This window comes from Magallana gigas, chromosome 5 (assembly GCF_963853765.1).
Source record: "Magallana gigas chromosome 5, xbMagGiga1.1, whole genome shotgun sequence".
NCBI classification, from domain to species: Eukaryota; Metazoa; Mollusca; class Bivalvia; order Ostreida; family Ostreidae; genus Magallana; species Magallana gigas.
Window position 1 is genome coordinate 1,665,065 of NC_088857.1, and position 24,107 is coordinate 1,689,171.

The following is a 24,107-nucleotide window of genomic DNA, read 5'->3' on the forward strand; positions in this document are numbered from 1 at the left end:
GGATGGCGATAAGTCTTGAATATATAGCGGAAATGCCACCAATCTCCTCTCCCGTCTCGTCCTATGACCATGTATCTAGAGCAAATAAACTTTATCTAGGAACTTCCAAGCCAAAATACACTTTTTATGTAGATCACATATTTCTCTCTCATTGAACATCGATAACACAGAATAACATTCTTTGAAGACTGTATTACGTAGGTTTTTAGAAAAATAAAAGTTAGGACTTTAATATTTACACTTCACACCATTAAATGGTCACTATGCAAGCTACACATGTTTTCCTTCTACACGTACTTATAGGGCCATATGCAAGTATGTCAGAAAAAAATTCTGATAGAAGAGCAAAACCACAAAATCTAAACAATATCTAAAATGTTCTTCACCCTTGTTTTGATATCGTTCTCTGCCAGGAACAAGCCTGCCGGTTCCAGAGTTAAGTCACGGTACCAATGTAATTGTATACTAGCAGTGGTTATTGCTTTTTTTTAACACCAAATTCCATGTTCCATGATATAATCACGTCACCAATTTATCGTAATGATAATAACACTCTAGAAACTTATAATATCGCAATGCTCATCTTATTTCGTGCTTTACCAAATCAATTTACGACTATTTCAACGTCACATTAAATTTATTCCAAGTTCTAGCAAAATGAAAACATTTGTTATGAACCGATCGATTTTTTTTTATTAATGAGCATAATGATATACAAATGTATACAAAAAAACTAGTATACAGTTAAAAACTTCCCTTTATTACCATCCTTACCAAGATACAACATAAAAAAGTCCAAGTAACCTAAATCTAAAGTTAACCCGCTTGGCACGAATTTAACGCCTAGCATATTCCTTATGTTAATTTAGCACAATAGAATCTTAAACAAACGTGTTGCACTATGAAAATATACGGGACAATAAACAAATCACTGAGTGAGACAATGAACGAGACGGGAAACGGAGACTGGGACCCACCTATCTACCTGGGGAAGTGAGTCAACTCGAACCTGATAGAACATTTCTATGACATATGTAACAATCACTTGTATACTAGCACCAGGCTAGCTTCGTGGCCCTTTGATTTTGTAAGACGGGTTACCCATAAGTCTTTGCAAATGCGCAGTCAGGTAGAACCGCTGACACCTAGTCATTCCCGGGTTGGCTGCCGTGTAACGAGACACGATTTTGAGGGCAGCTCTTGTTTGCTGTACTGAGCAATATTGCAGCATGCATTGTGCATGAACCATGTTATAAGTGGGCACGGATAGCAGACCGTGGTAAGTATATGTTACATGTATCAGTTTTAGTGTATTCGACTAGTAATTCTTGTTTATTGAGCTAAATATAACCTTGGCCAGCGTTCACCTGTTAAACTTACCTGTGTGAGCAGTCGAGCGTATCTTTTGTATGGAAGTTGAAATACCAGTTTTATACTATCGATAAAGCCTTGTATTAGAATTGTATAGCTTTGAACGTTATTCTATGCGTATTTTTTTGTATTAGATAAAACTTGCTGATTTATTTGAATGTCTTGGGCGGAAGTGATTCTCCGGAACTTATTGACCGGAAGTGTGCGCCATATTTGTTTTGTTATTTTTTATATGTTGCTATGAAACATAACTTTGTTTACATATTAGTGACAGACACTTATCATATGATTATTTTATTCAAGTATCATCATATCTTGCCACACTCAGGTTGCCTACATGTAATAAATTGTAGCATTTTGACTTGGTCATACCACGTAGAACTTCCAGTGGAGAGAACCACTCTGATGTTGAACACCACCACGACGCCTATGGTCCAGGACTACAGCCCTGTAAGGAGTCCACGGTGGATGTAAGGGAGAAATAAAGTCTACCTCATCACATCAACGAGGAATTCAGATAGTGAGTGAAGTAATTATCGAATTGTGGCAACCATATTTTGAACTTAAAGAAAACTATTATATACCGGTTCATCTGTTTGTCAAACGGTTTTTTTATATTCATAGTATTTTTTTTATAAGTTTGTTAAAGTAGGGTTATTAATTACTGCAAATTGAATGAGTATGGGATGTGAGCGAGTATAGGTGTGAAAGTGTTATTGTACATATATTTCATTTGTTCTTTTGTTAATAAATTTATTAACCTGAAGTTGTCTTAACTGTTATTTGGAGAACGCCTGGCTCATCCACGTTACAACATAACATGTTTAGATTAACGATGAATTAAAAATCCACTTGCAAACAGTTCAACCTCAAATTGTACATAAAGGGAAATATGTGTATTATGTAATCTCATTCTTTATGAAAATTATTAATTCTTAAAAAGTATCGGAAATTGCATGTGGCCTTGACAAAAACTGTTACAAGAGAGTGTTTTTAGGGACAAACACTTGGTGCAGATATTTCTGTGTAATGATAGCATTTATAGTTTTCTTTTGTTATCATGATATCGTACGTAGTATTTGATATGCATGTTGTGCGATAAAATAACTCTCAGTGACAAGTGGATCACTGTTAAATGATCATATGCTTAATGCTATAAATAAATTAGATCGCAAAGGGAAGCCATGTTTAAAGTACGAAAAACGCCTTGTGCGTTAAATAAAACTGTATATGACGAAGATAAAGAATCCTTTAATTGTCAGAAGTCGGTCAGCAAGGTTTATCATTGTATCCAAGATGATGGAAAGAGATTGGGTGAGATATGTATACAGTACGTCTGGGTCCAACCAAGTATGTATTAATATCACTATCAGCCATTTTACATTAATAAGTGTAATTGTATTTTGAAAATAAAACACAGTCAGACGTATATGTCTTGTGTTTTGTATTCAGAGCATGTTTTAAAACTCTAAATGCATGCTTTTAAATATTGTATTGCATTGTATTTTCTGGATACAACCAATATACATTAATCAAACGAGTGTACATGTACAAGCTTTTATTTCCAGTTGTTGTAAAAAATACATTAGTCATTTTTTAGTCACCTGGCCTACCTATTGCAATAGGTTGTTCTCCGTCGTCGTGCGTCGTCGTCCGTCTTGTGTTATCAATTTAACATTTTTAACTTTTTAAAACTTACACAGCCATTTCTTCCAAAAGTGTAATGCATAGGGGCCTTAGGGGCAGGACAAAATTGTCAATTTTTCGAAAATCTTCTATTCTGCTCACACACATCTGTAAGAAAATCTGAATTCAGAATTAAGTAGACCAGAGAGTCCTCTACCAAAATTTTAATGTGCCCGGGGTAGATGTTAAGGCTCTAGGGCGGGGCCAAAACGGTAATATGCATTTGGTGTTTTAAAACCTGTAGTGTTTCTGGCTTAAGTGGAGACTGTTGTATATTATATAAAAATATCTTATTATTTTATTCTGCAATTGAATCTTAATGAAAGAAATAAGTAAATACTTAAAAAGAGAATAAATGAATCTGTAAATCAAATTTAAGGTATTATGAAAGCCTCTGGTGGGGATTGTTGGTGTTGTATAAGTTGATTAAGGAAACGCATCCCTTTGTTTCTTTATAATCGATAATTAATCATTGTAAATTATGTAGTTAAAAAGTTGAATGATTAAAAGAATTTAACAATCATTTATATTATATACAACAAAACAGCAAAAAACCCAGAACAGTTTCTAAATAAACAGATAGACTTGTAAATAGTAAAGTAATAATTAGCTAGCCAAAATACTGACGTGTGGTAAATTGACATAGAGGAGAGTTTATGACCCCTGGGATTGAAAGGTGGGGTTGTTAAAAAAAATATGCGATCTTTATATGATCTATGATAACATATACACATAAAAGCTATCTTAAGTTAATAAATATAGGAAAATTATTTCCTATTAGAGTCTTGCACCTTTTCAAATCAGGTCATGCACTCTATTATGATCTAGTAAAGTCTGTTATAAAAATTATAGGTTTCATAGTCCTTTTTACATGTAATAATGTAGGGGAGGTGTCAAGCCAATACCATATTTTAATTATTATTTTTTCTCCGGAATGAAAATTAATTCAATGCATATATGAGATTTCTCGACAGGCTCTGGTACTCAAGTGACCGTTAGGGCATGTTGGCCTCTTGATTCATTACAAAACAATGATAGTATGCAGTATCGTAGGGTCAGAAATTGTTTTGATAAAAATGAACTTGACGTTTGAAGGACGTGTTGTTTATTAGTTTAATTGCTTTCATTTACTTATCACTATTTTTTAGATAATGACTTAACTTTACTTTAAAACAAATTTTGTTGACGTATGGCAGTTATTAACAATTAATTTAACATTTTTAGTTTACACCAGGGTTTAAATCTTGTTTATAGACTACTGTCCGGAATACAACACCGAGGCCAACGCTCTTAATGTAGTTCCTTGTAATGTATCCACGGGGTCATGTCCAAAGAAACAGTTTCAATCTAACGAGGTCTACAAGTGTAAGACCTTTTAGTATATATAGTTCTTGATTTTCATTAAATGTTTCAGATATGTAATAATGTTTCAAAAGTTGACAGGGATCTTGAAGTTTCTTTTAAATAAATAAATATGATAACAAACAAACAACCTATAACCTATTAAAATAACCTATTACCCGTTATCATGTAATGTTTCAAGATTTTACAAACCCTGTTTTTAAAGCGCTAAGCATAGCTCAGCGCTTTATTGTCGTTAGACTTCTATTTCCGGTGCAAGAAATAACTGCCCTCTATGAGCAGAAATATACATCATTTAAACTGGTAAGAGGTATAGGGAACCAGTTATCTGGGTGACGGAAATGGCCGAGTAGATACGATTGGTTTGCGGGGCTTACGTACATCAGCACGGGATGCTACGCAGTGATGAAAAAATATAGTGCGTATTCAGAAGCTAAAATATAGAAAAATAAAATCGATTCTTTGCAAGAAAATGTCAAAAACTGTAATAAATTACTGTTCAAAAGGTATAATTGTGCTGTTAGAAGAACAGCTAAGATAACCATGGAAGGCAAAGTATCTTCAAAGCTTTATTGATAAAGCGTGTGCCAACATATGGTAAAAGGCTGTAACAAAAAATAGAACACAAATAAAGACACCATTACAATACCATGTCATACAATACACACACAGTCACATGCATTTATATTCTAGCAAGCTATCTTTAAGAGTTAATAGAGAGAAATTACATATTCAGAAAGCTTAATAAATTCAAGATCTATTAATATACCAGAAACTTTTAAAACAAATTGTTGATACTAAATATACAGAAATAGCACATTTAAATATGGCCGCCAAAGTATCGATTAAAGTATTAAACCGTGTTCGATTAAAAAGAGTTGATTTACACATAAAAAGCAATCTAAGAAACAGAGATATTCATAACTATGAGTTTATATAATCAGTCTTACATTTTGAGCAGGCTAGGATAGCATTCAAATCAAGGAAACGAAGGTGGAGCACCTCGTGTATTTCGACTAGGTAAAACGTTGGATCAACGAAAACATTGAAGAGTTCCAAAATACAAAAACATTAGATAACTCGTACAACAAAGACAAAAAAGGGGCATAACTCTTGTTTGATTACAGCACACTCCCCGTCTGGTATCTTACTGATACCACTATTACATTTAGTAAAGAAAAATAATACAATAAACAATCGATGACAAGGTTCGACTAGACTATTACTCTAACAACACGACAAGTTCTTGCACTGGTCTGGTATAGAAGGTAGGTTTCCCGTCACGGATGGTTCTAACCTCAACTTTCCGGACTAAGTCATCTTCACTCTTAAAAACTCTCGAGACAATGCCGACTGGCCAATTGTTCCGATGCTCCGAAGAATCTCGAATAAGTACAACATCATCAGGATTCAGGTTGCGATGTTCATGCTTCCATTTACGGCGGGTTTGTAGAATGCTCAGGTATTCCCTCCTCCAATGACGCCAAAAGATATCAGCGAGCACCTGCACATGCTTCCATTGCGCTCGATAGATGTCAGGAAGATTCAAGGAATCGGACACAACAGGTAAGAAATCCACTTTTCCTGTCAGAAGCATGGACGGACTAAGAATCATGGGCATCTCTGGGTCTGTCGATATTGGAACAATTGGGCGCGAATTAATAATGGCGCAGACTTCACATAAAAAGGTAGCAAGAGTTTCATGTGTGAGGGGTTTGGATCTGGATTCAAGTAGCATAGAGTCTAAAATCTTTCTGGTCATCCCTATCATTCTTTCCCAGATGCCTCCCATATGTGAAGCATGAGGAACATTGAATATCCAAGTAATTCCAGAGTTGCGCAAGAATTCTTGAACGGGTCCTTCCTCTACCTTTACTGTATTCATCTTCATTTCTTCAGCTGCTCCGATAAAATTGGAGCCTCTATCAGAGTGTATAAACTTCACAGGGCCACGGATTGCCAAGAAACGACGGAAGGCGTTTATAAATGAAGAACTTGACATCTCTACAATTTCTATATGCACTGCCCTACAAAATAGGCATGTAAAAATGATTCCCCATCTTTTGCTGTTAGCGGCACCTCCTCGAGTTTTGCGTGTAGCCACCTGCCAGGGTCCAAAGGCATCAATGCCGACTGATGTAAAGGGGGGTCCTGGGGTTATCCTGTCTGTAGGAACATCAGCCATTTTCTGAGTTTCTAAACTGCGTCTTAGTTTACGACAAGTCACGCACTTGTGTATGAGAGAAGAAATCAATCGTTTGGCGCCAATGAGCCAATATCCTCCTGTGCGCAGAGCTCCTTCCGTAATAAGTCTTCCTTGATGCTTGGTTTGTTCATGAAAGTGACGAATAAGTAAGGTGGAAACGTGGCTAGCTTTAGGTAGGATGATAGGGTTGACTTCTCTTGCAGGTATTTGTCCGGCTGCTCGATTGATCCTGCCTCCAACACGAAGTAGCCCATTCTCATCAAGATAGGGTGAAAGTGTCGCAATACTGCTGTTCTTTGCCAGAGGTTTATCATTGGCCAGGCATTTAATGTCTGTAGTAAAGTGTTCTTGCTGAGTTTCCTTCAGAATGAGAATCTCAGCTTTTCTGAGGGCATCACACTGGCTAATGGGTTTGGTGTCATGATATCTATCGCGTCGATTCCGAACTATGCGTTGAAGAGATGCGATTGTGGAAACCAGAGACTTCCAGCTAGAAAAACGCTCAAAGCGCTTTGTTCCGAGACAAGCAGGCACCGGGGAAAGATGGTTGGTGGTGATCTTTGTCATCAGTGGCCTAACTTCCGCATCATAATCAGGTTCAATGAGTGGAAAATACTCCGAGGTACCAGTGCATTCTGATGTACTTGTATTGCTTAACCACTGTGGGCCAATTATCCAAGGAAGCTGCATGATATCAATGACTGAAGTGATACATCTGGTGCAGGAATCGGCAGGATTCTTGTCTGTAGGAACATACTTCCATTGATCAGCAGTGGAGATTTTCAGAATGCGGTCCACTCTATTACTCACATACGTATAAAAACGACGAGTACAATTGCTGATATATCCCAGCACAACTTTGCTGTCTGTGTAATAATGCATAGAGTCCAATGGGATGTCTAGCTGTATGGATATTATTTCTGCAAGTTCTGTTGCCAGAACAGCTCCACAGAGCTCTAAGCGTGGAATAGTGTGACCTCTAGGTGGGGCTAGCTTGCCCTTGCCCATCAAGAACCTAACGCTGTTGCGGCCTTGGTCATCTTCCACTTTAATATATGCTGATGCTCCAATAGCTTTTTCAGATGCGTCGCAAAATATATGAACTTCAGCAGTCTTGGCTAGGCTCACAGACACGTGCGATAACATCCGTGGTATGGCGACTTCTATTAGGCTCTGAAGTGAAGACTGCCACTCTGTCCACTTCTGAAGGTAACTGGAGGGTAAGGGTTCATCCCAGTCTACACCAGGGGGTGTTGCTTCTCGAAGGAGAATCTTTCCGCTTATAGTAATGGGTGTTATAAATCCTATGGGGTCAAATAAACTATTCACCGTTGACAATAGACCACGTTGAGTGAATGGCTTTTCCTTCACTGGCACTGTAAATCTAAATGTGTCATCTTTCAGGTTCCAACAGAGACCAAGGCTTCTATGGACCAAATCGTCGTCGTCAAACTCCTTGAGTTGTTCACCATGGTCACTTGGATCAAATGCTTCCATCACTGCCAGTTTATTAGAGGTAATTTTGTGTAGTCTTAATCTACCTTCTGACTTCATGATGGACTGGGTGCGTTTCATGAGGTCGATAGCGCTGGCTTCATCAGGCAAGGAAATGAGTCCGTCGTCAACATAAAAGTTACGATTCACAAAGTCCTTCACATCTTCATCAGCATTCTCTACTGTCTTGCGGATTCCGTAAGTTGCTATGGCAGGCGATGGACTATTGCCAAATACGTGTGCACGCATTCTGTATTCAACAAGGATGTCGTCAGGATTATTCTCTCTGTACCAATAAAAACGTAGGAAGTCCCGATGGTCCTCACCCACCCGAAAACGGTAGAACATTTGTTCAATGTCCGCAGTAATTGCCACTTCATCCTTCCTGAAGCGAAGTAGGATTCCTAATAGGCTGTTAACCATGTCTGGACCAGACATAAGAAGGCTGTTGAGTGAGATACCTTCATGAACAGCAGATGAATCAAAAACACCTCTAATTTGTTCTGGCTTTCTCGGGTGGCGAACTCCAAATAACGGTAGATACCAACAAACTGCATTTGAAGACGAAGGGGCCACTTCTGCTGCTCCACTGTCCAGTACTTTACGCATGAATGTCACAAACTGTTCTTTCTTAACATGATCTCTTTGCAAGTTTGTATGAAGTATTTGGGCTCGGTGAAATGCTTGTGGTTTGTTGTTGGGTAAGTATTCAGGAAGTTGTCTAAAGGGCAGAGGGGCTGTCCAATAACCTTCCTCGTCCTTCTTGAAAGTTTTGTCCATAAGCTTTAGGAACAAACGATCCTCAACTGATAAACCAACTTGGTCATCGTCAGGCGTCTTTGTGAATACATTATCACCCCGAAAGTCACGAGCACAAACTAAACTGTTAGAAGTTGAAATCTGTTCTTTGATATGCAAATGATTCGGACAAAGTTCATTGCATGTCACTCTACCGTCATTCAAAACTGAGACTTTCTTAACGTTAAGGGACGTTCTCTGATGAATCCTCCCAAGACAGACTTCGCCAATAATGGCCCAACCAAGAACGAGTTTCTGTGCGAAGGGTGCTCCTCGGGGTCCAAGGATTTGCTCTTCAACATGATGGGCTTCCAGTAGATCTCTGCCAATCAGTAAGTGAACTTTTGAGTCTGGATCAAACTCAGGAATCTTAGATGTGATAACACTAAGATGATGATAGGATTCTGCAATCTCCGGTGTTGGGATTTCAGATAAATCGTTAGGTATATCCTCGCATTCGAGAGTAGATGGAAGGTCTAAAGTAACGTTCTTGTCAATAGATCGCACTTTGAGTCCGAGAACATTTCTGCCATACATAGCTGTCTTTCCTGAACATGTAGTTAGAGTGAATTTGGTAGGTACACTAGAAATATTCAGGATATCTAACAGTTCGGGTGAAGCAAGTGTCTGATTGCACTGATCGTCCACGATCACATAAATACGGTGCACATTGTTCGGGTTGTTATCATGAAACACATCCACAAGAAAGGTTTTGCTGCAAGATTTTCCTTGGAATCTGTCCCCGCAGAAAGTCGTACACTTTGATGTCACAGTACTACTTATCGAAACCTTGGACGTTGAAGGTAAGTCTGCTTGGCCAGGTCCAGAGGAGTGTGGTTGTGTAAAGGAGTTGCGAATTCCCTCCCCGCCATGAATGCTTGGGCTCCAAGATGAAACTTTATCCACATGTAGTGCTGTGGCGTGGTTGGAATACCCGCAGATTTTGCACTGAATTCTCACTTGACAGTCCTTAGGTAAGTGTTGGGTTGACAAACAACATCTTGTGCAAATGTTTCTGCTTTGTAAAAAGTTTTTTCTCTCAGTAAGTGGCTTTGCACGAAAACCATAACAGTCGTGTATGCTGTGATCAGCCTTGTGATAAGGACACCGGTTCGGATCAACTCGTCCAGGGTCAGTCACCTCTGATTTACGACTTTGCACCATAGGAGTACGTACGGGTCTGTTCTTATTAGCAGGAACTGCTGGTCTGCTATACACAAATGCAGGGTCATTTCTTATAGCACACATTTCCTTGAGAAAAGTAACAAAAAAGGAAAAGGGTGGAAATGGGACTTGATTTGTTCTTTTGTGGGCAGATGCTCTAGTGATCCACTTTTCTTGGAGGCTGTAAGGTAACTTGCTGATAATGGGGTTCACTCCTGAAGATGAATCATAATAGGCTAAGCTTGTGGCAAACTGGGGGTTTGTTTTCAACGATTCAATCTTGATTAAAATGTTCAGTAGGTCGTATAGTCTACTATTTTCACTCGAACCTATTTGTCGAAAGTTCTCTAATTGTGAACGCAGCGAAGACTCAATCAGTTCAGGTCTACCATACATCTCGTCTAATCGTTCCCATATCAGTTTGACAGCACGGTCGGCATCACCAGGGTTGGCATTACGGATGCTGGTGGCCACTTCCTTCGACCTTCCTGAGAGACGGTTTACGAGCAATTCAAGCTCTTCAAATTTTAACACTTTTAGTTCAGCCACAATGCTTTGAAATGAAGATTTCCAAGAATTATACGATTCAACTTTATCGTCGAAATTAGAGAATCTTTCTGGAACAAGCTGTTTTCGCATGAGGAATAATGTCAACTCTGACAAATGTGAGTCTGCAGATGACATCTGGGTTTGAGTGTTCTGTATATCAACTGTATTTGACAGAGGATCAACATGATCAACAGGAAAATGAGCTGCACTATTGTCTGCAAAATGTTGTCGCTGGATATAAGACGGGCGATAAGGTGTGGGAATTGGAACACCTTCGGCAGGAATCGGAGTACGAAGGTCTGCATCTTCACGTTCAATGTCATGATCATGTGAGTTCAAGTTTTCAACATATCTTCTAGTTCGGTCCTTTCTATTGTCTGTTGTAACAGATAACGACACATCATCCTCTTCGTCCTCTTCATCCATCATCACAGCACTTTCTTGTTTGAGTAGATTCAGATTTTTCTCTACTTCTTGTTTCTTTCTTGCTGCTTCCGCTTTGTGGGTAATTTCTTCTTGTTCTAATTTCAGCTTTTCTTTCTGAAGTTCTGCTTCCTTCTTCAGGTATTCTAATTTCTGCTCTCCTCTTCTTCTTCTTTCTGAACTTGAAGTAGTAGAAATATGTGATGCATTTTCCACCAGGTCCATTCTTAAATTCTTTATTTCTTCTAAAGCGTTTTCTACAAGTTGTGACGCTCTTGTATAATATGCTTTCAGTTTCTCTTCTTCTTTTCTTGCAAGTTCATTATTAACTCTGCGTAAACATTCTCCATACACATTGACTCTTTCTGTATATTCCTCAAACACAACACGAATGTCATTGTCGAGTTTTCGTAAAGATTTCACATCTTTCTCACTATCTTGTATACTAAGAATAGAATCTTCAACAGAATTCCAGGCTCTGTCTATAAGTTTTCCATTTTCCTTACACAATGTTTCAAAGTTCTCTAAACCTTTCTCTGTAAACTTAATTTCACGTTTAACTTCTCTTTCTTCTTTGTCTGCTGACTTATCTTCTTGTTTATCTGCTGACATTTTTTCAAGCTGACTGTATCACACTGTGTACTGTATGGGGTAATGTGAGTTTCAATGGATCCATAAACCTGGTAAATCCTTTTACTGTGCTGTTAGAAGAACAGCTAAGATAACCATGGAAGGCAAAGTATCTTCAAAGCTTTATTGATAAAGCGTGTGCCAACATATGGTAAAAGGCTGTAACAAAAAATAGAACACAAATAAAGACACCATTACAATACCATGTCATACAATACACACACAGTCACATGCATTTATATTCTAGCAAGCTATCTTTAAGAGTTAATAGAGAGAAATTACATATTCAGAAAGCTTAATAAATTCAAGATCTATTAATATACCAGAAACTTTTAAAACAAATTGTTGATACTAAATATACAGAAATAGCACATTTAAATATGGCCGCCAAAGTATCGATTAAAGTATTAAACCGTGTTCGATTAAAAAGAGTTGATTTACACATAAAAAGCAATCTAAGAAACAGAGATATTCATAACTATGAGTTTATATAATCAGTCTTACATTTTGAGCAGGCTAGGATAGCATTCAAATCAAGGAAACGAAGGTGGAGCACCTCGTGTATTTCGACTAGGTAAAACGTTGGATCAACGAAAACATTGAAGAGTTCCAAAATACAAAAACATTAGATAACTCGTACAACAAAGACAAAAAGGGGCATAACTCTTGTTTGATTACAGCACAATAATTCGTGATTTTAACATATTTTTTTTCAGGCAAGTATCCATATACAAGTCGTGTTCAGCTTTAATTCACATCATCTAAAGAAAGTAACATATATTTAAAGAAATCTGGCCTTCGATACTTTAAATTGATATTCATTAAACATATACCAAAATTTCAATAAGGCTCATTTCCGTCTACGCTTGCACACAATAAATTTTCTTAGAACTAAGAAAGGTTAGCGCTTTTCAGTACTTTCAGTACTTTGATTTGCATAAATCTATCAGGTAGAGGCAATATGTTATAAGGAAATAATTTACACTTTTTAATTAATAATCTATAGACTGAAAAGTTATATTTATCAGTTTTTTTTTACTTTCATTTAAGTTGTTCAAATCGTCGTAATTTCTAGCAAGTTTTTGTCTCACCTGAGCTGAAAGCTCAAGTGAGCTATTCTGATCACATTTTGTCCGTCGTCCGTCCGTCAGTCTGTCCGTCTGTAAACTTTTTTTTACATCTAAAACCGTTTGGCCAATTTTAACCAAATTTGACACAAAGCATCTTTATGGTAAGGCGAATATAAATTGCAGAAATGAAAGACCGATCTTTATTAAAAGCGGAGAAAACCCCAAACTGTAGAAAAAGGGAGGTACATTTTTAAAAATCTTCTTCTCAAGAACTACTGAGTCAAATTCTACGCAATTTTACATAAATAATCCTTATGGAAAGGAAATAATAAATTGCAAAAATTAAGGGCCAATCGATCTTTTTCCGAATTTGAGTTAATACGAAAATAATAATTGGAAGGGGTAGGCTTCGATCAGTTTATAACTTCGGGTTCGGGATTCCATATCTCAAAAACCTCTTTGAAGCGGCCATTTTGAACGATAAATGCGTCCATCTGACAAAGATGGATTAGGTTGTTGTGGAACAGTTCGCGTGCGAAAGGAATCTTTGAAACATGCAAGATACATTAATGCCGATTTTGTGAAGTAAATTGAGATTAAATATTCCAATGCGTTGACATTTTCACCTTTGACGGTGATTTTTAGCTTGTTTTGATTTTCGTTTCGCTTTCATGAATTAAGGTTTGAAACTTGGGGGAACTATCGCCTGTATTTTGTAATTGTTACGTATTAATCAAACATAGACATCGGTAACTAAGACAGCTGACTATTTACTTGCGGAAAATAAGAATCATTAACGGGTACGGTACATTAACAACTAATATACAAATTCTAATGGTAATACGGTATGATCTTTGCGTAATAGTTGAGTAAAGTGTTTAAGGCTAGTTGTCAGTATTTTCTCTAGTCTATTCAGTCTAAACGGAAATTAATTTTGCTGATGGAAATACCAAATGTATGCACATTTAGCAGAGACATAAATAATTGTTAGCTCACCTGGGGTGAAATATGCAGAGAAAAATCTTTAAAAATATTCCTCTCAAAAACCAATTGGCCAAAAAAGCTGTAACTTGTGTGGAAGCATACTCAGGTATATTATATTATATCGTATTACAAATATGCAAACATATATTGATATTTGTTGATTCTCAGTTGTTTAGACTGTGGTCCTGGATAATTCTTGGGCCACACAAGGGGTTCAAAGTTTGATGTAGGTTTATATTCATATGAACAGTTGTTTAACTAAAGATTTTTTTGAGAATGGTAATGCTCAATATGTGATATAACTATGAAATCATCTAGTTACAAAAGGGGCTCAACATAAGAGCATGGGTAGAAAATTTTGAAAATCTTTTAATACAGGATCTGTTTTAATCATTCCTTGTCCCAATATTTTGGATATGACTTCATGAAGCTTATCTTATTATGTATAATGTTGCTCAGGGGAGCGATGTGGCCCATGGGCCTCTTGTTATTATTTATATTCAGACATCCATTACAAATTTTCCTTAAGAGTTAAGGATTCTAGTAACAGAGTTTTAAATTGTCCAATTGTTTAAAAAAGTCCTGCAATTTAAAAAAAATGTTTCATTGTTTCATGTCCTAAAAATAGGGTTATTCGTTGAACTATAAATACCTGTACGTTAGTAGATCATTTTTAAATTACAGAACGTATTCTTACAATGCTTTTTCAATTCATATTCCAGATCCTGCGTGTCTAAACTCATCAATAGCAGGTGATGTAAAGTGAGTATTTCTGTCAACTTTAATCTTTCAAATATATATAACACGTATCCTAATAAATCAACAAGATTACAGAAAACTAGGCACTTTTTTTAAAGGAATTAAATAATAAAAATTAGTTTTTAAAAACCCCATGAAAGTTGTGAACTGCATGCTTACTTCATTTACTGTTCAGGTTATATTCACCCATAATATATTGTGTAATATTATTAGGCAAGATATCTTTTGGCATTGACAGTGTGATTGTTGATTGTCTTTTAAAAGATAAATGTCGACTCTTTAGTTAGATATTATATCGTTATCTTTATTGTGTTTATTCCGTCTAATCGTGTAATGTTTACTTTTTTCTGATTGGTATTACTTGTTCGTTAACAATTCTAGCTAATCATGACACGTAGAATATTGAAAACATTGTTATTTTCATTTTCAGTTCATTTTTATGTGCATGTTATACTTCATTGATAAGTGTAATGCCAAATATTATTCCGATGTATTATAATGTTATATATTGTTAGATTGACTCATCAGAATTCTACAGTATGTTATTAACAATTCATTGAAAAGTTGAAATTTTCTGAAGAAGTAACATAAAATATGAACAAAAGACTTTGCATCATAATACTTCGCAACAATAACATATAATGCTATGTTTTAATATTTTAATTACACTTTCTGAAATCAAATACTTGTTTTTGCGGGGTAATAATTTTTACTAATGTTTCATTAAAGATACAATTGAAAAGCAATATCTTGATGCAATTCTAATATTTAGAGTATAATTGAAGTGAGAGTTAAGAGTAATGTTTGTAATCAACATTCAAACAACCTACTTTAATGATTTTTGTGCGTTTTATTTAGTGTTTCTAAAGAAAATATAACCCCACTATCATGGATCTTTGTCGTAGCAGGAGCATCAGTTCTGATAAGTCTTCTCTTAGTGAGCTGTGTTTTGTATAAAATTTGGCCAAAAAGTAAGTCATTATTTGTCGTATGAATGATATTTTATAAACTGATCGCTATGCTACCCAAGTTTTTTTTGGTAAACTTTATTATTTATGATTTGGAAATGTGAAACTCTATATTTTTCTCATTTAATTATTACTAGTTAACACTGGTTCATTATTGTTTTATAATTTAATTCACTACATGTTTTAGCTTTTAATCTGCTTGTTTTAGATTTGCAAACCCTTATTTTCTTAACAATATTATTTAGAACGAAATCAGAAGGAAGACGAGGAGAGTTTACGACCACTGCTTCTACTAAATGGTATGAACATTCTTAAAATAAAAGAAACACTATTATGAAACGATTGTTTAGAAAACTTCTAATGTCGTAATAAAATTATCTTAATTGTTTCTATCAACCAGGTTTAAAGGAGCCTTTCTACAAATCGGCAGCGTTTCATGAAGGAGTGAATTTTATAAAAAACCGTGGAAAATTACTTTGTTTGGTAGGACAGTGGGGGTCTGGAAAAACGGCAACAGCTAAACAAATATACAAGTCTGTCACCGATAAACATCCAATTATTATGCAAATTCCTTTAAAATTCGATGTTGGTAATAAACCCATTATCTTTGATGGAGCGATTTTAAAGGAAATAACGAGCGGTGAAAAGGATCAGTTAAGGGAAAATATAAAGACTTTATTTGAAAATATGTTACGCTTAGGGACAGAAGCGTTCATAATTATTACACTAGAGGAGAATATGGAACATTTGTATGGGTTTGTCAAATCTCTTATTCCATGCGAAGATGATGTCAGATTCATAAATCTTACAAAGAAATTAACAAAGGGAGATAGAACTAAAATTCTGCAATCACAATTTGACGTTTTCAGTCCAAATGAAAATTTTAGTAAAGTTGAACAGCTAGCTTTAAAAGGTACAGGTCATTCATTGGGATACCCGGAAACATGTGCTTTGTTTTTAAGATGTAGTGCATTCCAAAAAATTGGTCCAGTGGTATTTTGTAATCGTCCTTTACGATATCTAAAGAGGCAATTAGAAGATATGCATTATTCCGAAGATAGTAAAAAGTTTCTGATGTTGGTTTATATGAGTCTGAATCAAATGGAGATAGATGTTGACACCACAAACGATATGTTTAATGAAATAGTCAAGTCATGCAAATGTGGTATCAATAAGAATGACAGTAGCAAAACAAAACAAATAAAGTCTCTCGGAATTAAATTGAGAAATATAGGCGATGAACTGAATGACTCAAATTTCAAAAGCACGCTTGAAGAAAAGGATAGACACAAAAATTATATGACATCCTTACTGTCGAAAGAGTTTGTGGTCAAGAACGCAGATACGTCAAACTACAGATTACAACATGCCGTTATAAAAAGAATGGCTCTAATAGTTTTTGGAACCTATCATTTTGATAAACTGCTTGAATTTTCCAAACAAGAAGATTTAAAAGGATGGGTTAAAGAAAAAAAAATTAATTGCAATCCATGTGAACGTTTACGAGATGTGAAACCTGTTTTGGAGATCAAACAAGACCAATGGAGGCAATTTCAAGTAAAATTAGGAAAAACGTCAATTTAGGAATAAAAACTTCAAGCGTTTTGTTTTCCACTCATTAAACGTTACTGGCATAAACTACATGTTCGATTCATACGGAATAACGATAATATTAACTCATTTCGCAGAGATTAAATCAATTTTAATTAATTAAAAGGAACAAGTCTGGTTTTTAACATATTTTCAACATTATTTCCAGTGAGTAGTACACCATAAAGTACCCTCTGGTGGTGACGGGGGATAAACATAATGAAAAAGAAGGAGAGCACAATGAGAAATTGTAATGATTAACATAAGTGCAATGGACACTTTAATAATTCAAAAGGAGAGAAATGTGATAAAATATATACCAAGATAAGGGTAATACCGGTAAGGTCAACGATACAATGTATTCGATACAATGTATATGATATCTGGTACTCTGTGATAGATACAAAAATAGGTGAATAGCGAGAGATTTCCGTTTCTTAGTTAAATAATCGATTTCTAATACTGTGTGAACATGCAGTTAAACTGAAAAAGAGATTTAAAATGAAGATCAATGGAAAATATTGTCATTCTCTGATATACATGTAGTAGAGAAAATGACAGAGAAAAGGGATCCTTAAAACTGTTGCTATAAAAAGCGACGACACCATACTTTTTCAATTCTTACCTCAAACGCAATTCAGCCATTCGATTGTTGAAGATGATCACCATAGTTACAGGTACATAACCAACGCAATCCAAAACGTTCACTTGTCTCGATGTCTAATCTTTGAATGTCCTATTTAAATACGCGCAACTGCGAATTTAGTCGACAATGGAGATGGAGGCTGTCTTGCTGCCACGGTGGTGAAATTCCCGCATATTAATTTACTTCTATAGAAAATGTAATTGATACGTGAGTACCATGATAAGCTTGTCTTTATATAAATAAATGTCATTTTCATTGATATATTTTTGAAAAATATTTTTAAAAAATGGTATACAGTAGTCATTTTAGCATTGAGAGATAGTTTTCATTTCATTGTGGTCTGTAACGCCGATATTACAATTATATTATTGTCATTTAATAATTTACATATAGACGTTAATCTGTAATAGTAATATAATGGTTAATCTGTTTATAAATGTTTGTATATTGAACTGTTGATCGCCGATGTCTTTTGTGAATGTAATTTAATGTAACTCTATTGCTGCACTTGTTTATTTATGTACACCTAATTTTATATTCATTAGTTAGTTTTATCGCTTATTCTGTTACAATTTAAAATCTCCCAGCAATTACTTAATAAAATTATTTTATGATATGTAGCTTGTTTCAGAAATCGTTCGACAAACATTAAATGTTAAATGGAAAATTTTGAACTAAAAAATCATTGTTTCATTGTATTTTGTTTTAAGTTTCTCAAATTTCTCTTCCATTAGTAATCATGTCTTTTTACTTCATTTAAGGTATTCGGTGTATAACGATCACATTGCACCTAATAAATAAATGGTCTGATATTCTTAATAATTATATCATTTGTGTAGAAATATTCCACCACAGGAATTTTCTATAAATTTGATTATTGTCTAATTAAATGCACCTTGAATTTTAAATTTAAGTCATTGGACAACGCTTGTTCATTTAGATTGTAAAAAAGTAACTCGAAATTCACACAAATCTCTTGGTTTATATGTTACAAGGTTTATCAATGGAAACTTGTAGACTTCATTAGAGATTTATTGCAACTGCAGAAGAAAGATAATATATATCATAGCTCTAAAACACACAGATATACTTACACATACACATCAGTAGACAACACACTCATCTATTAAGTACAATAACTCCATTTCATAATTCAATCACATTTACTACTTTAATGAAATGGAAAATAGATAATAAAAATCTAATCAATTGTTCATATTTCACCCTTATAATTAAGTACTGTCGATATATAAATTTATCACACATATGAATAATTATGGCCTTTATATATTAATGTAAAACAATATTCAAAACACAAATAAGGCATTTTGAACCACATACGTTGATACGATTGTCGCACAAAACATAGATGTTACCAATTCTATTGTATCAGAACCTTATATGTAATTGACATCAGGTACAGTGCATACTAAGTCACTGAAGGATTGTAGGAATGACTTTACAAATCAACCGAATAAATAGTTAATTACTGATAGAATAATAATTTTGATAAACAGCATTATTACACTCTCCTACTTTAGGTGTAACTCCAAGTCCTCAGTATAGAATCATACAAGTTTCCAAAAAAAAAAAACAACAGAAAAAAAATTACTTTCCAAAATCCTGAAAATCTTAATCCGTGGAGGGGGGGGGGTTTACCTTTAACTTCAATTTAACTGATTATTTCCTTATTTTTATTTAATTCCTTACATGGTCCCATAAAAGTGGGGGGGGGGGGGATCTCCTTGTTAATTCAATTATTTGTATGTAAATTTAAGAAAAGTCATTGCAGGCCCCCTGGCTCCCCTGATGCTACGTACTTGTCCTGCTTTTAACCACTAATTTGTACGTTGTATTACGCATATGTATAGCCCTGACTTTTTATCTCAGAATTTATAGGGTTCATACCTCTAAAACAATAATAATCTATATTTATGAAGATTGCATGCATAGTATCAGGCATTCGGCGAATTATACTATTTGCGCACACATTACACTTTGCACTACTTTGTTAACTTTGCAGTGACAGCTTTGTGTAAACAAATTTCATATTTTGATGCGTTTTTCTTGAGATTTAAACTTTTATACAGTGACATAATTATTCAATCTCCTCTTATATACAGTCACATAATTATTCAATCATACTTAAATGCTTGACAATTTTTAAACGGGAAGTACTCTTCCTCGCCTACTATAAAAGTAAAGTTAAGCTACATGTGTATACGGAAAACAACAAAACATTGAAAATTATGCTAATTGACGCATGTTGCAGTTTTGGCATAATATTAACTTATTTCATAATACTGACAGTTCATATCACATGTCCATCATTTCTTTAAAAGGAATACTTTGTTTCTGCACTGATTACCGACGACTTTACAATTACAGTGCCTTTGAACTTATATGTGCATATGCAATCCCGATCCCGATTCAGATAAACGTGTGCTAGTCTGGTTCCCTGAGCTACTGATTACACACAGAAACCAGGCTAGCTCAGCGCAGGCTGAATTTTCCCCATAGCATCCGGTTTAACCTCGCTTATATATTTTCTGCGTGGACCTCATGATACATGACATAGAAAGTCCTTATCGGTAGTTACCGAAGAATTGAATCAAACTCCCCAAATCACTCTACCTTCAAAAACTTCAACCTTTCACCTTCAAACCAACTAATCAGAATTTAGAATCACCAGACCATGAACAACACTCTGAATACTCTATGTGTATGGAAACCCATTATAGAGACTTTGCTAGATAAATAACTTAATAAACATGTACAGTATGGAAAATGGAAACATATTAGGAGCATTGATGAATTTATTCAAACAACCAAATTTAAGGTGGTATGGGACACCTTTATGTCGTGACGTACTATTTATCAAAATAAACACAATAAAATCAAGCGTAATCTTATAAATAGTTTCTTTCCCGTAATTGTCACAGCGCAGTGAGTTAAGGCCAAGATCTAGTTAATGATCCCAGAGTGGGTTTTTGGTGCTAGAACCATTCTGACGTTATAATTGATTTGTTAAATCTTTTCCCCTTATTGTTCACATCCCACTATTTTTACCCCGTGCCCATTGACCACGCAAGTAGTTCCATTCTAAAAATATATGTATTATTTCAAAAATTCCTAGGGGTACTAAATGGTCAAATTTGGTTCCTTTTATGGCATGGATGGAAAGAAGAAGGTTTGAAAAAATTACAGGCAGGAAATTTTTTTGAAAAATTATCTTTACAGGCGCAGTAGAAAGGGATAAAGAGGCCAATGTTTACACAAATTCCAAAGTGAAAGTGAATTTTTAATGGTAGGGGTTATTTTAGGGGCCATATCTCAGTCCCCTCTCGATTGATTTTTCTGTAGTTTGGATATGTTGTTGGACTAGTTGTGTCATTCTATAGGTATGCTGTATTTGAACTCATTTGAGCCGGTTGAATTTTTTATATGATTTATTTTTGTATAAAGGAATAAGAGAGAAACATAATTGCGGTCTGTGTCCTTCTTTAAAGGAGTTATGTAGAAATTACCTGACATTCTATATTGAATCATGGGAAAAGTAATAACGATACCTATATTTAATTTGACATCATTTTAAAGGGGAGGTTAAGAGCTTGTTTGGTGCCGTTTTTAGAGAGACTATAGGCATTCTAAATTTATATCATTAGTTAAACGTGGACCAAACTCCGATACTTTTGTTACTTATATTCTTTATATTACATAAAAATAAACAGTTACAAACATGATTTTTCATTGTGTTTACCAGAATATTAAGCCCTGGTACATCCTTTCAAGCAATGCTATTGTTATGAAGCATCGTTGAAAGAATTTATATCCTGAATTTCATAAACCTGCAGGCATCTTACTGTTGACCTTAAAGGTTTCACTACAAATAAAAGATAAAAAAGAATGTTTCACTACGAATCTGTAAGCGCTGGGTTCGAATCCTGCTGAGGAGTTTAAAATTGTTACCTTTCAAAGATGTTTAAAACACATCTTGCTAAAATATTAATATTGTAAAATTTGAAAATTCTAAATTAGTGAAAGTATTTCAATGAACTTTAATCCTCATAAGTATTAACGGATGTCTTAACCACATTAAAATAACTTGCAACCTATTTCATTACAAATATATGCATAAATGACAAGATTTGAGAGATCAAATAAATGTCCCAAAGGATGACTGCACTTAAGGACATGCGATATTTGCGAAAAAATAAACTTTGATAAGAAGAATTTTTCTTTCCATTCTAGAAATGGTCAACATTTAAACTGCAACTTTACGTAATTGCGTTAAATAAAAGTATGTTGTTTCCAAGTACGAATTTGTTTTCGTAGGCCGAGGTCATCACGATTTCTTAAATCTCCATACGCCACCTTTTATACTGACTTCATATATAGTCAGCGTATGTTTGTCTATTGTTCTCTGTTTAACAGTAGTTGTATTGGAATTCATCCCGAAGCAACCTTATCTCTAGTCGTCATCCTTATAAGGATCAGGTTAGCTTTAGCTTAACCATTGGGTATGGTGGCCGCAATTGATATCGGGTTCGGCATCCTTTTTTCAGCAACTTCTTCCATGATGCCGGATCATCAGACAAAATTACAGGTTGTAAATCCATTTTATCTGACAAATAGAGTAACCATCGATTGAAAATACATTGGTTAAGTATACGCTCAGTTACTGTAAGTATTGCCTTTTAACCCAATTTATTCCCAAATGTCGTATTTTGTTCATAACAATCTAAAACGTAGGTATCACGTTATTTCAACACGTGCTTTTAAAATCCCTCAACGTCAGTTGTGCAGTATATTCTTCGCTATTTAAGAATTAAATAAAAATTAACAGTTATCATAATTTCCACATGCTATACAAATATTTAATGTATGTATACTTCAATTACATACTAATCCTACAATTACTTATGTTATTATGTTACACTTGTAGCACAATCACAAAAATGGCGATGAGAACTAGTTTATTTTGGAACACGTGCAGCATCGTTACGACAAAGAAAGACAATTCTACTCAGTATCATAACAATTATTTGTAGCACAATCACAATGAAGACGGGGATGAGAACGAGTTTAATTTGGTAACGTGCAGCATCATCATGACAAAAAAAAGACAACTCTATTCAGTATCATAACAATTTTTAAGAGTTATCCTTCTTGAATCTATAATATATGACAACACTTTTGATCAAAGTGCAGCACATGTGTTTTCTAACACCTTGACGTCTGTGTTGAATATATGATCAACTACTGTAAGTATTGACTTGCATCAATTTAATTAATAATCCAGTATTGACCACTTAAAAAATGATTATCAGGTAATGTCACACATTGATGCGGGTGACACTAAACCAACATTTCAAACAGTAATTTTTGTGATCAGACATATTTAGATTTAATATTTAAATTTTCATGATTCCAATCGTACCCATTTGCTATAGAATTAACATTCAAGCTTTCATTAACACTTGGCTAAAACTTGTTATACAATATTGTAGAGTATTGCCACAGGTAAATGCCTCAGCATACATGCCGACGTTAACCATTAGAAGACTTGAAAGAATCGCTGATGTGATTGATATATATTTATTGATTGAACAAATGATTGTTGATGTAATGATTGATTAATTTATTGTGCAGCCATATACCTGCTCACTAACTGAATGGCAGGTCGGTTGTTAAAATGCATATTCAATTTCAATAAATAAGCCACGACCAAAAACGCCAGTTGGTGTTCAGCTGTTGACTTTTATAAATTTGCATTATCAAAGTTATGTCAAAGGCAGCTTAATAGTCAAGCATGCGCTCATGGTTTAAATAAAAAAAAAAACTGTTTCTTTTTACTTTCGCTTTCCCTGTTGTAACCAAGGGTCGATGCATGTTGAATATTTTAATATTCACCACGTGATTTCTCACCTCGGGTTACTTTGTAATTATTAATTTCTATCATGTGACGTGTAAGGTAGCATATTATGTACTGACTAGGACAATGTTTTCGAACATGTTAAGTTGTCATGCATTGATTTAAAGTCTTCTGTACTTACATGGACGTGGTCTAATTGCCAAAACCATAGTAAATAGTATACATGTACCATGTAGAATAGATAGGGTTATGGTGAAAGATTGATCACATAAATTGTTATACTTGGCATCGTTATTAATGCTAGTCTAATTTTAGTACCATTCTGATAATGTCAATTCCACCTCTCATGCATATTAATCGAAAGCAGATAAGCGGAACTTCTTTTTTCGAAAATTGTATAGAAAAAAAACCATAGAATGAGCTCATTGTATCACAGTCTAAAATTTTAATTCATGTTGGAAATTGATTAGACTCTTTAAAAAATTTAACAAAAGTGATATTAGGTTAAGAAATAAACGCAACAGAAGCGACC

General features: G+C 34.9%; 1 protein-coding gene across 5 annotated transcripts; it reads left to right on the forward strand.

Annotated features, from left to right (window-relative positions):
- Nucleotides 1–1,039: 1,039 nt before the first annotated feature.
- Nucleotides 1,040–19,288, forward strand: LOC117681711 (uncharacterized). Of its 5 annotated transcripts, XR_010713975.1 has the most exons (7): nucleotides 1,040–1,279; nucleotides 1,725–2,721; nucleotides 4,282–4,422; nucleotides 14,460–14,499; nucleotides 15,355–15,467; nucleotides 15,710–15,763; nucleotides 15,865–19,285. XR_010713975.1 is itself a non-coding variant. In XM_034447396.2 (6 exons), exons 1-6 carry the CDS (start codon nucleotides 2,556–2,558, stop codon nucleotides 17,046–17,048), a joined length of 1,632 nt encoding a protein of 543 aa, XP_034303287.2. In that variant the 5' UTR covers nucleotides 2,413–2,555; the 3' UTR covers nucleotides 17,049–19,287. The 5 variants fall into 5 exon arrangements, 3 of the variants coding, with proteins under 3 accessions (XP_034303294.2, XP_034303287.2, XP_034303278.2); XM_034447396.2 differs by lacking the exon at nucleotides 1,040–1,279 and having other exon boundaries at nucleotides 2,413–2,685; nucleotides 4,312–4,422; nucleotides 15,865–19,287; XM_034447387.2 differs by lacking the exon at nucleotides 1,040–1,279 and having other exon boundaries at nucleotides 2,425–2,721; nucleotides 4,312–4,422; nucleotides 15,865–19,281.
- The last annotated feature ends 4,819 nt before the right edge of the window (nucleotides 19,289–24,107 follow it).

Coding starts and splice junctions, on each gene's coding strand:
- LOC117681711 (XM_034447387.2), top strand. CDS start 2,556: ATGTTTAAAGTACGAAAAACGCCTTGTGCGTTAAATAAAACTGTATAT. Junction 14,500..15,354: donor TCAATAGCAGGTGATGTAAA/GTGAGTATTTCT, acceptor CGTTTTATTTAG/TGTTTCTAAAGAAAATATAA. Junction 15,764..15,864: donor ACCACTGCTTCTACTAAATG/GTATGAACATTC, acceptor TCTATCAACCAG/GTTTAAAGGAGCCTTTCTAC.